Here is a 15,771-nt window from a genome sequence, read left to right as displayed (position 1 = left end):
AAACTTGCATGGATGATGCATCTAGGGATGGACACTACCACACTTGCTTCGGATGCTGGATCTGACCTAGATTTTCCAGATGAGTGACCAGGTTAAAGTTTTTGGAGCAGGTCCATTCCCAAGAAACTATACGCCCTACCTGGACCAAACTTGCATGGATGATGCATCTAGGGATGAACACTATACACTTGCTTCGGATGCTGAATCTGACCTAGATTTTCCAGATGAGTGACCAGGTTAAAGTTTTTGGAGCAGGTCCATTCCCAAGTAACTATAAGCCCTACCTGAACCAAACTTGCATGGATGATGCATCTAGGGATGGACACTACCACACTTGCTTCGGATGCTGAATCTAATCTAGATTTTCCAGATGAGTGACCAGGTTAAAGTTTTTGGAGCAGGTCCATTCCCAAGTAACTATAGGCCCTACCTGAACCAAATTTGCATGGATGATGCATCTAGGGATGGACACTACCACACTTGCTTCGGATGCTGAATCTGACCTAGATTTTCCAGATGAGTGACCAGGTTAAAGTTTTTGGAGCAGATCCATTCCCAAGTAACTATACGCCCTACCTGAACCAAAGTTGCATGGATGATGCATATAGGGATGGACACTACCACACTTGCTTTGGATGCTGGATCTGACCTAGATTTTTCCAGATGAGTGACCAGGTTAAAGTTTTTGGAGCAGGTCCATTCCCAAGTAACTATAAGCCCTACCTGGACCAAACTTGCATGGATGATGCATCTAGGGATGGACACTACCACACTTGCTTCAGATGCTGAATCTAACCTAGATTTTCCAGATGAGTGACCAGGTTAAAGTTTTTGGAGCAGGTTCATTCCCAAGTAACTATAAGCCCTACCTGAACCAAACTTGCATGGATGATGCATCTAGGGATGGACACTACCACACCTGCTTCGGATGCTGAATCTGACCTAGATTTTCCAGATGAGTGACCAGGTTAAAGTTTTTGGAGCAGATCCTTTCCCAAGTAACTATAAGCCCTACCTGAACCAAACTTGCATGGATGATGCATCTAGGGATGAACACTACACACTTGCTTCGGATGCTGAATCTGACCTAGATTTTCCAGATGAGTGACCAGGTTAAAGTTTTTTGAGCAGGTCTATTTCCAAGTAATTATAAGTCCTTCTTAAACCAAAATTGTATAGATATTGATCTTGGGATGTACACTAACTAGAAAAAATATGATGTGAGATTTGCCTTACTTATAGATAACCTTCGTCGAGGTGAGCTTCGTAATCTTTGATTACCTATGTTTATTTTATAGAATTAATTTCTCTGTCAGAAATAGTCATATCGTCTGAGCATTTTCCATTTTAAAAAAAGAATGTTGAACGAGAAAGTTTATATGTACATCTATAAATCTAATTAGTATGAATGAGAGAATTAGATGGAAGCTTTGTGTATTTGTAATTAAGGTCAGGAGGAGGTCAGGTTAAATTTGAAGAAGGGTTTGGAACAAAAAGACATGGGAAGGATTTACTTTACAAAAATGGAAAAATTAAGAATTTTACATTGCAATTAGTCTCAATGCTTATTTAGTGAATACTCAAGAGTTTTAATATTCAATAGATTTATAAGCAGAGTAGTTTTCAGCTTGAAAACACATAGTTCTTACTGTAGCAGGAGAATCTGTCTCTTTTTATACAAGGATTTTCTTGGTTGTGATTTTAGATATTGTTCAATTTTATAACAATTGTTTGTAATATATAAACTGATTATTGGGACAAAGTAATTTCTTTTTTTTGCACTTGTTAGCTGCACTTTTATTGCACCATAGAATTGAAATTCTAACAACAGTTACTGTAAAATAAGGGGCATTTTGAACAACCACAACTTTTTGAAAAAAAATATATATTTATTATGTATAGATCTTTTTTTATTTTTAATATTTATCTTTACTTTTGTATTTTTATAAATATTGTACACTTTAATGTCCGTCCATTGCAGTTCAGATTTGTTACATAAGAACTGTAAATCTATGAAGTTCCTGCCCATCCTATAAAAAAGTTGTATCTCTGTTATAAGCTAGAAAGTTTTTAATGTTTAACTTTGTACATTTTCATTTTTTTTCAGCCCTGGGGGCTAATTTATGCATGGATAATGCAAAAGGGAAAATAAAATAGATAGAGAAATACACTGTGTTGTAAATTTTAATTGATTGGAGTGGTGAAAACAGGGATAATCTGTCAATCAGTATTAATATATAAATTATGTATTCAATCATTTTGCGACAGGAAGTTAATTTCATTATGACTTTACTCACATTGTCCTTACATACACTATTCAGATCACCTGGATTCTGAATGTTAACCAATCTGAGACTACTGAGATTTATACAGGGAGTTGTACTGAACAGATAAGGCTATCATGTTTCACCTCAACAATCTGTCATCCTTAAATGTCCTGAATGTGTCCAGAGATGTGTGGAGATATGAGCAACAGAAAGGTGTTAATAAATGGGCAACAGAGATTTGTTAATAAAATGGGCAACTGAAAGGTATTAATAAATGAGCAGCAGAAAGGTGTTAATAAATGGGCAACAGAGATGTGTTAATAAATGGGCAACAGATATGTGTTAATAAATGGGCAACAGAAAGGTGTTAATAAATGGGCTACAGAGATGTGTTAATACATGGGCAACAGAAAGGTGTTAATAAATGAGCAACAAAGAGGTGTTCATAAAATGGGCAACAGAGAGGTGTTAATAAATGAGCAACAGAGATGTGTTAATAAAATGGGCAACAGAGAGGTGTTAATAAATGAGCAACAGAGATGTGTTCATCAAATGGGCAACAGAGAGATGTTAATAAATGAGCAACAGAGATGTGTTAATGTATGGGCAACAGAAAGGTATTAAATGGGCAACAGATGTGTTAATACATGGGCAACAGATATGTGTTAATAAATGGGCAACAGAAAGGTGTTAATAAATGGGCTACAGAGATGTGTTAATACATGGGCAACAGAAAGGTGTTAATAAATGAGCAACAAAGAGGTGTTCATAAAATGGGCAACAGAGAGGTGTTAATAAATGAGCAACAGAGATGTGTTAATAAAATGGGCAACAGAGAGGTGTTAATAAATGAGCAACAGAGATGTGTTCATCAAATGGGCAACAGAGAGATGTTAATAAATGAGCAACAGAGATGTGTTAATGTATGGGCAACAGAAAGGTATTAAATGGGCAACAGATGTGTTAATACATGGGCAACAGAAAGGTGTTAATAAATGGACTACAGAGATGTGTAATACATGGGCAACAGAAAGGTGTTAATAAATGAGCAACAGAGATGTGTTCATAAAATGGGCAACAGAGAGCTGTTAATAAATGAGCAACAGAGATGTGTTAATAAAATGGGCAACAGAGAGCTGTTAATAAATGAGCAACAGAGATGTGTTAATAAATGGGCAACAGAGAGATGTTAATAAATGGGCTACAGAGATGTATAATAAAATGGGCAACAGAAAGGTGTTAATAAATAGGCTACAGAGATGTGTTAATACATGGGCAACAGAAAGGTGTTAAAATATGAGCAACAGAGATGTGTTCATAAAATGAGCAACAGAAAGGTATTAATAAACGGGCAACAGAAATGTGTTAATAATTGGGCTACAGAGATGTGTTAATACATGGGCAACAGAAAGGTGTTAATAAATGGGCAACAAAGATGTATTAATAAATGGGCAACAGAAATGTGTTAATAATGGCGGATAGAGATGTGTTAATCCATGGGCAACAGAGACAAGTTAATAAATGGGCAACAGAAAGGTATTAAATGGGCAACAGATGTGTTAATACATGGGCAACAGTGATGTGTTAATTAATGGGCAACAGAGATATGTTAATAGATGGGCAACACAGATGTGTTAATACATGGGCAAATCTATTCATTTTCCTTGACTAAGTAACTTTATACTTGTTTTCCATGCATATGTATCAGCAAAAATTTCACTGGCACATTCATATAAATGAAAGGTATATTTGTTCTAATTTTTTGCAACAGAGGAGTGATCAGACATCACTTATATTTTCCTCATGGTTTCTTTTTCCAAGAGTTTGAGATATTGAGCTTAAATTACATAAAGAAAATGTGGTTGGGACTTCAAACTCACTTTTACATTTTTATAGTTTTCGAAAGATTGAATGTTCAAGATACCAGAGTTCAACTGTGTGAACATCTATATCAGATTAAAGCACTTGCAGTACCTAAACCAAACATGTTTAATAAATACCAAGTACTGTGTCAGTGTCATGTAATGTCTAGAAAAATACTCGTACATGTAAACTGAATGAAGATTTTAGGAAAAATTACACACTTGGTATAAATTTTAACACATTTTTATTACATGTTAAATTCATCTTCATTACATGAGTGTTAAATATGAATAATTTATGATAAAGTGTAAATTTTTATGTAAATAAAGCAGTAGACAAAACAAAGAAAATAAAAATGTGTAAACAAAAGAAAAGAAATCTCAAAACACATAAATACATGTATTTAATAAAATGTAAAGTATTTAAATAAAGGGTCTTTGGGACTACATATGTACATATTCTTCTAAATATAGGTAGTTGTCATGGAACAATTACATCATAACACAGAAAAATAGAACCAACAAATCAAGTAAGATCATCTATGAACAATATCACTGGATGTGGTACATCAAGGTGTTAAGTTAAGACCTGGCCCCGGGATCATGAAACATCTTAAGCTTAAGTCCAAATCTTTATGATGTACTAATATATTGTTGAAGTGAAGCAGACCAAAATTAAAATATTTCTTAATTTAACTTCACTAAAGTGTTGTTCTCTGCAAATTTAGCGATTAATTCAATAATTAATAAACATTTTACAGACTATTAAAAATTTGACTTAAGTCTAAGTCTGTTTCGTGATCCTGGAGCCTGATCTTATATTTGGTTTAATATATTCCTTCTACATAATGAGTTATTAAAGCTCTACTGAAGTCTTTTAAATGCCAAATCGGAGTCGGCCATATTAGTTTTCGATAACCCTACTATCTGCTAACCAAGTACTACCCAGTTGTGTGCTCACGCACGACTGATTTTGTCAGTCGGTTCCAATCGCATCGGATATTACCCAAGGCCTATTAGTAAAACACCTAAGAATTCTTCAATAAAATAAAAAGTTCCGAAGTATCTCGAGTTCTGAGATACTTTTGAAAGCATTCTTGGTGTTGAGCAACTCTGACAACACGCAGTTACACGGTCACAGAAGTTGGTGCTTGTGCAGTCCATGTGCATGCACTGAAAAACTGAAGTTCCTGGTTGTAAATTTCCAACACGAAGGTAAGATAAACGAGCATATGCAAAAGCATCTCAAAAAATCAATTACGAATAAAAACAATATATTTACAATGTAAAGAGTATGTAACGTGGACCTCAGACAGACAAACGTCTGCACTCACCACGGACTGACCGTATTATGTTTTGCCCATGCGCAGAGGAAAATGTTGAGTGAAAATGAAAGTAGGTCCAAAAGCACATGTGTAAACACGGGGGAGCAATTATTATTGTAGTTCACGAATAAAAGTGACGATGGATTAGCGAATTGTAAAATAAAAGCGTTTTATATTGTTTTAGAGTATCAGAAATATGGACATCGATATTTCGGACAATGCTAATAATTGTGAAGATGAAGAAATGGAAGAACAGCATGTAAGTAGTATCTAGAATGCAAAAGTGATATATTGAAGCTTCTGTGCACTGCTAATCTTCAAGCAAGTAATATTCATTTATCGTTTCTTATTCATTTTCTTTAATACAAGTGCGATAGATGCATTGTCTGACTTGACTACCTTCATATAATATATTTACTAGTGCTGTGTTACATGTAACGCATGCATTCAGTTGTGGCACAACCCAATCCATTTTACCATTTCATGAAAAAAAGAAATAATTATGGGATTTGTTTGTCTGTTTTTGTGTTGTTGAAGAGAGACTTTTTAAAAAAGAAACCAGCCTTTCATGCATTATAATTTATCTAAGTAAATATTATTGTCTTTTAAACATGCATGCATACAGGATACTGAGCAAATAAATGAGATCATGAAAGAGATATTTGGATCTTCTGGTGATGAAGATGATGACAATGGTGAAAGTGATGAAGAAGAGGAGGAAGAAGATGAATATGGGATGTGGAAAGATATATCAAGGTTTGTGAAAGGCAAACACTGTAATGCAAAATAAGTAACAAATTTAGGATTTTTTATAACTAAAAATAGCATCTGCTGTAAATGAAAAACTAAGATAGGAAAAAAATATGTAACATTCATTTTTTACCCCACAGTAAAAATCATTGATATAAAATGTCACTTACATTTACATGCATGATTGTATTTCCATTTCTATTTGTTTTTTCTGTGATAACTCTTTGAAAGTTAGGTGACTTGATTTCTTGATAATTCTACCGGAATGTAAATTTCGCCAAGCAAAAGGTCAGGAGCTAAGAAGGCCTAATATGCATGTAAATCTTGTGCGCCTGTCTTTGTGTCTGACGTCAGTGGGCAGGAACTATTGAAATTGACATGGGAGGCCTCGTGTAATTTAAATCTATTAGACAACATTTTATGCAAATTATATTCGACGTTTCCAACTATTGTTGATGCCCTGGCATACCCAACAAACTAGACAGTGATTCCTTAAATTTATGCAATTACTACATTATGTAATCTATACAATTTACTACACAGTGGTATAATTTTACAATTTTACTGTCTTTTGACATGATTAAGATGTCTCAAATTCTTAGGAACTGGATGCAGGGATTTGTTCCCCCTAATGTAAAAAAATATTCTTGTAAAATTGCAGTGTTTTTTGTTTGTTTGTTTGTTTTGAATCACAGATTGCTTGTAGCATGTAACATAAAAGATTAAAATCTTAAATTTGATTATTTTCTCTTATTAAAAAATTGTATTTTAAATTTTCATTCAAGGAATACTGATGAATATGACAAGGAGGAGGTGGATATCCTTTCAGATAGAAGATTTATTGTTGGAGAGAGGGAAATATTGGACCTTATTAAAAGGAGCACTTGCAAAGAGTGTGTTGGACCAATACTCCCCTCTTCTGTTGTTGAAGCAGAGAAAATAGCTGCAGGAGTAAATTATAAATTTACCTGCAGAGTAAGTATTGCACACCAGTTTGAAGCTCATTTCTTAAGTTTACCAGGGTAATGAAATGAACATTTAGACTAAGAGGTATTGAGGCTAACTTCAATCCTACTTTACATTAGCATATTTATATTTTTTTTTATTAATTGCATTGATATAATGAAGTAAAATACTTTAAAGAAATGATAAACAGGTAGTGAAATTCATGATTTAAATAAAGGATTTGTTAAGAAAAAATGACAATCTACATTATAAGCCTTCAATATTATAAGGAGACAGAATGAAAAAAAATGTATCAGTGATGTTTATGGGAAACTTTGAAAAAGGAAATTTTACAAAGAGAGAAGCATCAATTGAATATAAGAAATATATATAAGTATACACTTTTTCATGTAATATTTAACAGAATTTCACATTTTCCACTTCATTTGTATGTCAGAATGGTCATGTAGGAAAATGGATTTCTACACCATTTTATGGAGGGAGAAGTGCTGCTGCAATTCTGCTGCAACTCATGGTTCTTCTTTCTGGGGCATCATGGGATCAGTTTACCATGGGTGCCAAATTTATTAATCTTGCAATAGGATCAGCAAGACAATTCTACAGAATGCAACTTCAGTACAGAGTATGTATTACCAGTAATGCTTGAATGGATTTTCTCTACATTTAAAAAAATTTCATTTATTGTAATATTTTCTGCATTAATTTTTGATAAAATTTTGTCTTCATATTGGGCATATTATATTTGGTAAAAATTTTATGCAAAAGCAAAGAATAGAATTTTTAAGTTTCATGTAAAGTCAATGCAGGGATATGAATTGAAATCAAGGACATAGTAAAATACAGTTCTTTCATAAATTTTATATGCTATTACACTACAGTGTAGTTTTGCGAATTAGGTTGCTGTGCAGAAAGTTTTTAAAAAGCACATGGAAAAAGTTGCAGAAAATCTGAGAGAGATACCTCTTAGCCTGGCTGTGGATGTAAGATATGACACCCCAGGTATAGTATCTTTTAATGCTTATGTGGTGCTTGTAAAAAAAAGTTTAATGAATATATTGCACAAGTTGCAAAGCAATATATATTGTCTTTTGAATGTAAACTTGTAATCTTCTTGCCTTCTTGTTCTTTTTTTTTAATTTGAGTATGTTGATTGATATACTTTCACCACATTTCTTATTGAGTAAATTTTTACCACACTAACAATGAAGAAAATTTTGAAGGTTTCTGTGCCAGCAAGTCTACAGCAGTTTATATGGACATACATTCCAGAAACATTGTACATATGGAAATTGGGGATTCTCGTGAGGTTGGACGGCACAGTCCCAAAATGGAGAGGCTTCTAATTGAGAGGGGTCTCAATTATATTGTTAATGCTTCACCATATGTAGTGTGGGAAATCATTTCAGATGCGAGTAGAAATATTATTTCTTTAATGCGTAAGTGCATTTTCAGTAATTTAAAAGTATTACTTATAAAAGCATAAAATAAATCAATGAAATATGTAACTGTAAACCTTTATCATATTACTGGTACAATAAAACTTGTCTAATCTGGATGTGTATTCTAAAATTTTGTCTAAAATGATTTAAACATCAAGTCCCCTTCACTAATTGTCTAATCCGGAATATATTCTTATATGGCCAGTTTCTTTGGAACCAGTGGCGGCCAGGTTAGACAAGTTTTACTGTATTTACATACACCCTACAAGGCTAGACATTTTACAATCAAAGTATTTAAATTAAAAGAAATCTTGATAAACATAAATAATTAATAATAAATATTAAAAGTATATGTAAACCAATATTGCATATTTGACAGGTACAGATCCATATAAACATCTTCAGCACAGTTTAGACATCTGGCACAAAGCCAAGAAACTAGCCTTTATGTTGGGAGAAATTGCTAAAAAGGCAGCAAATAAAGATCTTTTGCCTTGGATTCGACCTGTAGTGAATCATTTTTGGTACTGCTGTAGCACTTCAAAAGGGAAAGTTGAAAAATTAGTGAAAAGGTGGTTTGGCATTCTCCATCATGTCACCAACCAACACTTTTGGCCTGGAGGAAGGTAATTGGAAAATCCTTTAAATATTAAATTGTGCATCACTTCCATTAAGCAGATCATAAAATGATATGATATACTCTGTCACAGTATTTGTATATAGAGTTCTTGGCAAAATTAGTTGACCACTTGGATAATTGGGAGTGAGCTAGTTAGTGCATTTGATGCCAAGCATGGGCACCTGATACCAAACTGGTAAAACTACTCACACACTCCTCACTATAAAATATCCACCATTCATACAACTCGAAGCCTCACAAATCTATCACAAACACATATGACCTTTCACACATTCAACTCAATGTATATGAATTAGATAGTTGTATGAATAGACATAAAGAAATTTTATTACGCTTCCATTAATGTAGATGCCATCACCCTACAAACTCATGTTCAAATGAAAAATGGCTCGGAAGGAATTCATCAGGATTTCAGGAACTAAGGTGTGTTTTGGGAAGTTTTCTATGCATAACTCTTTATATCTCTAAAGTCTAAACATATTATTGCATTCTTGATTGAGCTTTAAGTAGTATGTTAATCTTTTTTTGGAAAATTGTTACAAACAGAGAATGGTGTGGAAGCATGTCATTTTATGTCAACTGTCGCCAAACTTGGGCTATAGAGAACTTTTTTAGCCATACTCTCCTGCACTATGTTCCTAAAAGAGTGTCTTACAGCATTAGAAACATGTTAGCTGTTATGGATCACAACAACCATCTTCATAGGTTACCAGCAGTAACAGAGAGTGGTTTACCACATGTGTATTCCCACTTTTCACGGAAAACCAAGCAGTGGGTTGCCTATGAAAAGTAGACAATTAAAGAATACACATACATTCCAGGTATTAAATTTTATGCAATATACATTTTAATTATTTTGAGTTGTTTCAATTTCCCTTTAGAATGTTTTGAAACTATAACAAAATTATTGTACATGTATATACATGCACATAACAATTTTTTGTTTTAGGATAAGAGTGTAAATTCATATGATTTTTTTTACATTCAATTTTCCTGATTACATGTACTGCTATTACTTTATTTGATGAAAATTTCTTGTTCATGAAGTTATTAAAGGTAATGTTCTAAATTTAATTTTAGAACTTATTGTAACATGCATGAAGGAAATATATGGGAGTCCTTGTGCAGGTTACACAAGGAGTAAGCAGTCCAAAGACCTTGACAGCATCTCTGCCAATTTATCAGGCATAGAAAATCCTGGATCAAGGCTTTTACTTTCAGAAATGAAAAGCAGAAAAAAGTGTGGTAAGTTTTTAAAAACTAGTGATTTTATTCAGAGTCTGAATTAGCTGAATGATAGCCTCTGTACGCTCCATCTAGTTGGGGAAACCTCCTCCTAACTGCCACAGTCACACAAGATGGCACTGGAACTCTCCTTCCTGCTCCAAGAGGACCATGCTGCCACAAAACAAAATTACGATATGCCTGGTTCCGGAAGGTAGAGGGGGCAAACGAAGGTTCAAGATTAGTATGAAAACTCCAATTCAGAATGTTGGCAATCTCTAGCACATCATGCCGCAAACACAGATTTCTAAACTCTGGTTTTGTGGTAATGCATGGAGATTGACAACAGCATAGGTTCATGCGAGGATCCTCAAATACTTTGCATCCTCCACATAAACACCATGCAATTTCTGAACTGGAGTTTTCATACTGTAATGAACCTTGGATGTAAGATCTCATGAAATCTGGTTCTGCCTCTATAGCTCTTTTCAAAACTTGGCGCATTTCATCTTCATCCATTTGTGTCACAATATCCTACAAGTATAGTAATAAAAGAATTTAGAGTGAGAAAAATGAAACATAAGAGATATATGTTCATTTGGTTAATATATTTAGATGAAAATAATTTCATTGTAAAATATAATTTATGATTCTTTAACCCTTTTAAAAAAATTTCAAGAAGTATTAAACATTTGATAAGCATAACTTATTTTTGGTACATACTTGCAATGTGAAACCAACTGACTGTCCTCTCTGTTTTCAGGACTTGCTGCTGCCTCCAGCAAATGATTTCTGCTAGGAAGATGTCCCCTGCTGACATTGCGTGTGCTCTGACTAGCATAAGGATGGTAACGAGCAGACTACAACAGTAATAGTTATTGTGAGATCTACGAAATACATGTATACCAATTCTGATTTAGGAGGACCTTATCATAGAGGAAGGGTGAACATCATAACATTAACAGATAGCCAACACTCATCATAACATTAACTGATAACCAACACTCCTATGTGTAGGATAACAATCCATCATACTTACTTCCTGCGTACTTGTGTTTTCTTTGAATTGACAGCAGGGATTTCGGCAATTGGTACAACCTCTTCTCTTGCATGGGCAGCTTTTACATTTGCCTCTGTTTTCACAGGGACAGCACTGCTAAATGTAAATTTTTATAATACATGTACATGTACAGTGTACTTATTTTTCATAGGTTCATTTGACTTTTAAAATTTATATATAGTACTTATTATTTTCATTATTAATACATTTTTAAAATAACTTTCAATTTGTCAAAACCATTGAAATATATATATTTCCTTGTTTAAATTTAGGTAACATAGGAAAAATTTTATTTTTTCAAATACAGTGGTCTAGAATTATATATATATATATATATGTATATGTATATGAAATCAATTTGTAAACAGATGTGCATGAAAATTTCATTTTGTTTCTGTATTAAACTTTCAGAATTAAATTGTGAATAATTTTTATGAACTTACAGTATCACAATTTGTTTATTTAAGTGAAGAGTTTTCAATTTATTGTCAATTACCTAACATTTTAATGATCTTTACAATTTCTGGGGAACTGTTCATTTATAGATGAAAATAAATAGTCTTGAAATATTGTGAGCATCATTTATGGCTGAGAATTTTTTTCATTGCCAAACTGGGCACATTGTTTGTTTCTTTGATACTTTTTTACTTCTGTAAGAAAGCTACAGAGAAAAGATTTGCTGTTTTTTTTTTTTTTTATTTGTTTTTTAATTACTGGAATAAAACTATATTCTAAAGTTCAGGAAAAGTTCCTATCAACTGATCAAAGATCTTGAACAGCAGGGTTAATTGCACAAGAAGTTTGCCAAACTACCTACTGAATGTGTGCAAGTAATTATGTTCCCCAAACGAAGTTGGGGAACATATTGTTTTTACTCTGTTTCTTATTAAGGTCTTCCGTCTCCACGGAAGACCTTATAGTGATTCTATTGTTTCTTATTATTATTATTATTCTTTTTTTTTTAGACAAAATTTTGTGCACGCGATTTCTCGAAAACTGTTCAATGAATTTCTTTGAAATTTTCAGGGATAAAAGGTCTTTATATGAAGTTTATATAAAATTCCGTTTTTTGGTAAATTCGGTTCCAGTGCCAAGTTATGGACAATTTCCTGATTTTAAAATGAAATTTTGTCCTCGAAGGATCTAAGAAACGGCTAAAGATATGAACTGGAGACTTGTTAGAGAGGATAGACCATGACTTCTAGATGTTCGAAATTACCTTGGTTTTTGCCGTCAGTACTTCCGGTCGTCACCGGAAGTGTTCAAAAAAATCGAAATTTTCAACTTTTCTTTTTTTAATCAAATCTTGCATCACATTATTGCAATTCTTTTGCAGTTTCGAAATATGTTGGTCCTACCGGAAACAAAAACGACAACTTCCGGTTATAAGAGAAAAACTCCATAATTTGAGTATTTTACTTTCCCATAAATATCTTTTATAGGTAAAGTATTTGAAATGATTTTTAGATATGTCATTTAGATTGCAAATGTCTAGAGTAACGTCAAATACCTTTGCAAAATTCATTTCCGGTCGCGTGTTTTTTCTGTCTTCAAAGTGAGAAAATATCTGAGCGAGATCTCAGAAACGGTAAGAGATTAAGACAACAAACTTATATGAGTAATAGTCCTTGAAGAGTAGGCAAAATCATTTGGGTTAAACTGTCAGCCGTCACTTCCGGTCGTCACAGGAAGTGATAAAAAAAAATCAAAAAATTCAACTTTTCTTGTTTAAATTAAAACTTGCATCACCTTCTTGCATCTCTTTCGCTGTTTTGCAATATGTTAGACTCCTCCGGGAACAAAAACGTCAACTTCCGGTTTTAGGAGATAAAATACGATATTTCGATATTTATCTTTCTCATAAATATCGCTTATAGAAAAAGAATTGAAATGTTTTAATACATGTCGTAGATACTACAATGTCTAGAGACACGTTAGAGATTTTTTATAAAATTCACTTCCGGTCGCGTGTTTTCCTGTCCTCAAAATTAGAATTTGTTCTCACAATTGCTCGGCAACAATAAACGACTGAAGTCTGAAACTTTCAGGACTGATAGTCCGTCATTAGTTTATTTGCATCGTATGAAAATCGTGTGTCGCCGTTACTTCCGGTCGTGACAGGAAGTGATGCAAAAAAGTGAATGGTTAATGGTTAGCAAGTTGGATTTTCACGCTGACGACCAGAGTTAAATCTCTAGAGTGTCTGAATTTCTTTTATCACTTTTGCAGCTTGAATTTTCGTTTTTATTTTCAGAATCGGACGGAAGACCTCTCATTGCTCGCAATGAGTTTCTAGTTATTATTATTATTTTTCTTCTTCTTCTTCTTCCTGGGTACTTTTTTGTCCGCGAGTGATCTCGTCAACTACTCATCCGATTGAGGTGAAACCTTTTTAGGGTTAATAGGCATGTTATGTAGATTTGCGGAATCAAGGTCATTTTGCGCGCACGTGCATGCACGTGCGTGCGCGTGCAATGCGTAAAATGACTAATATACTTGATATAGCTGTAACTTTTATATATTTTGATGAAATGCTTTGATACTCAAAATATAAGGATATATTAAAAGTGTAAACAAGATGACATGGTCAACATGCACATGCATGCACGTGTGCGCACGCGCAAAGCGTAAAATGACAAATATACTTGATATATTCGTAACTTTTATACTTTTTGATGAAATGCTTTGATACTCAAAATATTTATATATATTAAAAGTGTAGACAAGATGACATGGTCATCATGCACATGCATGCATGCATATGCATGCACGTGCGCGCGCGTGCAATGTGTTAAATGACCAATATACTTAATATAGCTGTAATTTTTATATTTTTTTATGAAAAGTTTTTATATTAAGAATATACAGATATATTAAAAGTGTAGACAAGATGATGTGGACATCATGCTCATGAATGCACATGCGCGCGCGTGCAATGTGTTAAATGACCAATATACTTAATATAGCCATAACTTTTATATTTTTTTATGAAAAGCTTTGATACTAAGAATAAACAGACAAATTATAAGTGTAGACAAAATGGCATGGTCATTAGGAACATGCATGCAGGTGCGCATGCATGCAATGCTAAGATGACCAATATACTTGATATAGCCGGAACTTATTTATTTTTTGACGAAATGTTTTGATACTGAGAATATAAAGATGCATTAATAGTATAGATGAGATGACATGGTCATCCTGCACATGCATGCACGTGCGCGCGCGTGAAATGCAAAAAACGATCAATATACTTCATTGCCTTATTTAATGAAGCTTACAGGAAATAAGACACCAAGAGGGTGTTGGGGAGCGTTTGGGGAACATCTGTAACGGTCCCCGTTACAATTAATACTAGTTACTTTTCCATTGAAAAAGGCAATTTTTCATATGTAAAACAATCCTCAAAACTTCTAAGATGCATGTGGCATATGTATGATAAAAAAATTAGGAAATGTCATTACCTATTTTTTTTTTTTTTTTTTTGGTTCTTGGCACACAACTACACATTCAAGTATAGAAATAAATGAAGGAATGGTACTGGTATTCTTTCAGAATTAAATTGTTAATTGAAAAAAAAATTGACCTCTGTAAAATCAATTTTATAAAAATGACTGCATTTTTAGCCAGCATTGAGAATATATACCCCTATACCCCCCAACTCCCATTATGTTTTAAACTGCGCATATGCAATTTAGGTAAATGTTTTTTTTTTTAATTTGGGGAACTATACTTTGTTTCCTTGTGAAATTAATAAACAAGTACACTTTTCATGCAAATATTGTACTTTTCTTTCATTTTACAAATAATTACTGCTCCCCAGTCAATGCTTTGAAACGCTTGACCGTAAACATACGTTTCATTGACCTAGAGTTTGCATGCGTGACCATGCGGTGTCGGTCACGTTTGGAAGTGAGCATTCATATTTGTTGTGCTTGTGTGTTTTGTGCATATATTTACTGAAATTCTCTTACATTGGATGCCATAACGATGTGTTCTGGTCTTGTTGCAACTGTATCTCTTGCAAAATTCGCGATAGGTCTGTAACGGCTACAAACAGTCACCGGCACTTCGAGATACACAATGTACTTGGTCACTGGAGAAATGCATTGACGCGTGACGAAGAATAAGGTGTATACAGAGTTAGCAAATAACAATAGAACACCACCTAATATGGCGTCTATTGATGAAGTATGGCGGTTGTTTGTTTACATTCGCGGCTATTTTATGATGTCAGT

The 15,771-nt window shown here is 33.6% G+C and overlaps 1 protein-coding gene and 1 pseudogene across 1 annotated transcript; one reads left to right on the top strand and one right to left on the bottom strand.

The window, feature by feature from the left end:
• The first annotated feature begins 5,439 nt into the window (after positions 1-5,439).
• Positions 5,440-11,442, top strand: LOC133189535 (uncharacterized; annotated as a pseudogene).
• On the bottom strand, positions 10,516-10,995 carry LOC133189534 (P2X purinoceptor 7-like). The gene has a single exon (XM_061324891.1). It carries the CDS (start codon positions 10,990-10,992, stop codon positions 10,519-10,521), a length of 474 nt encoding a protein of 157 aa, XP_061180875.1. The 5' UTR covers positions 10,993-10,995; the 3' UTR covers positions 10,516-10,518.
• Positions 11,443-15,771: the final 4,329 nt, after the last annotated feature.

This window comes from Saccostrea echinata, unplaced genomic scaffold (genome assembly GCF_033153115.1).
Source record: "Saccostrea echinata isolate AGI-Se365-2 ecotype Australia unplaced genomic scaffold, CSIRO_AGI_Sech_v1 ptg000019l, whole genome shotgun sequence".
Lineage (NCBI taxonomy): Eukaryota > Metazoa > Mollusca > Bivalvia > Ostreida > Ostreidae > Saccostrea > Saccostrea echinata.
This window is presented reverse-complemented; position numbering and strand designations above follow the sequence as displayed.

What these genes read in the sequence shown, in the direction of transcription:
- LOC133189534 (XM_061324891.1), bottom strand. Translation starts at nt 10,992, where the DNA reads ATGGATGAAGATGAAATGCGCCAAGTTTTGAAAAGAGCTATAGAGGCA.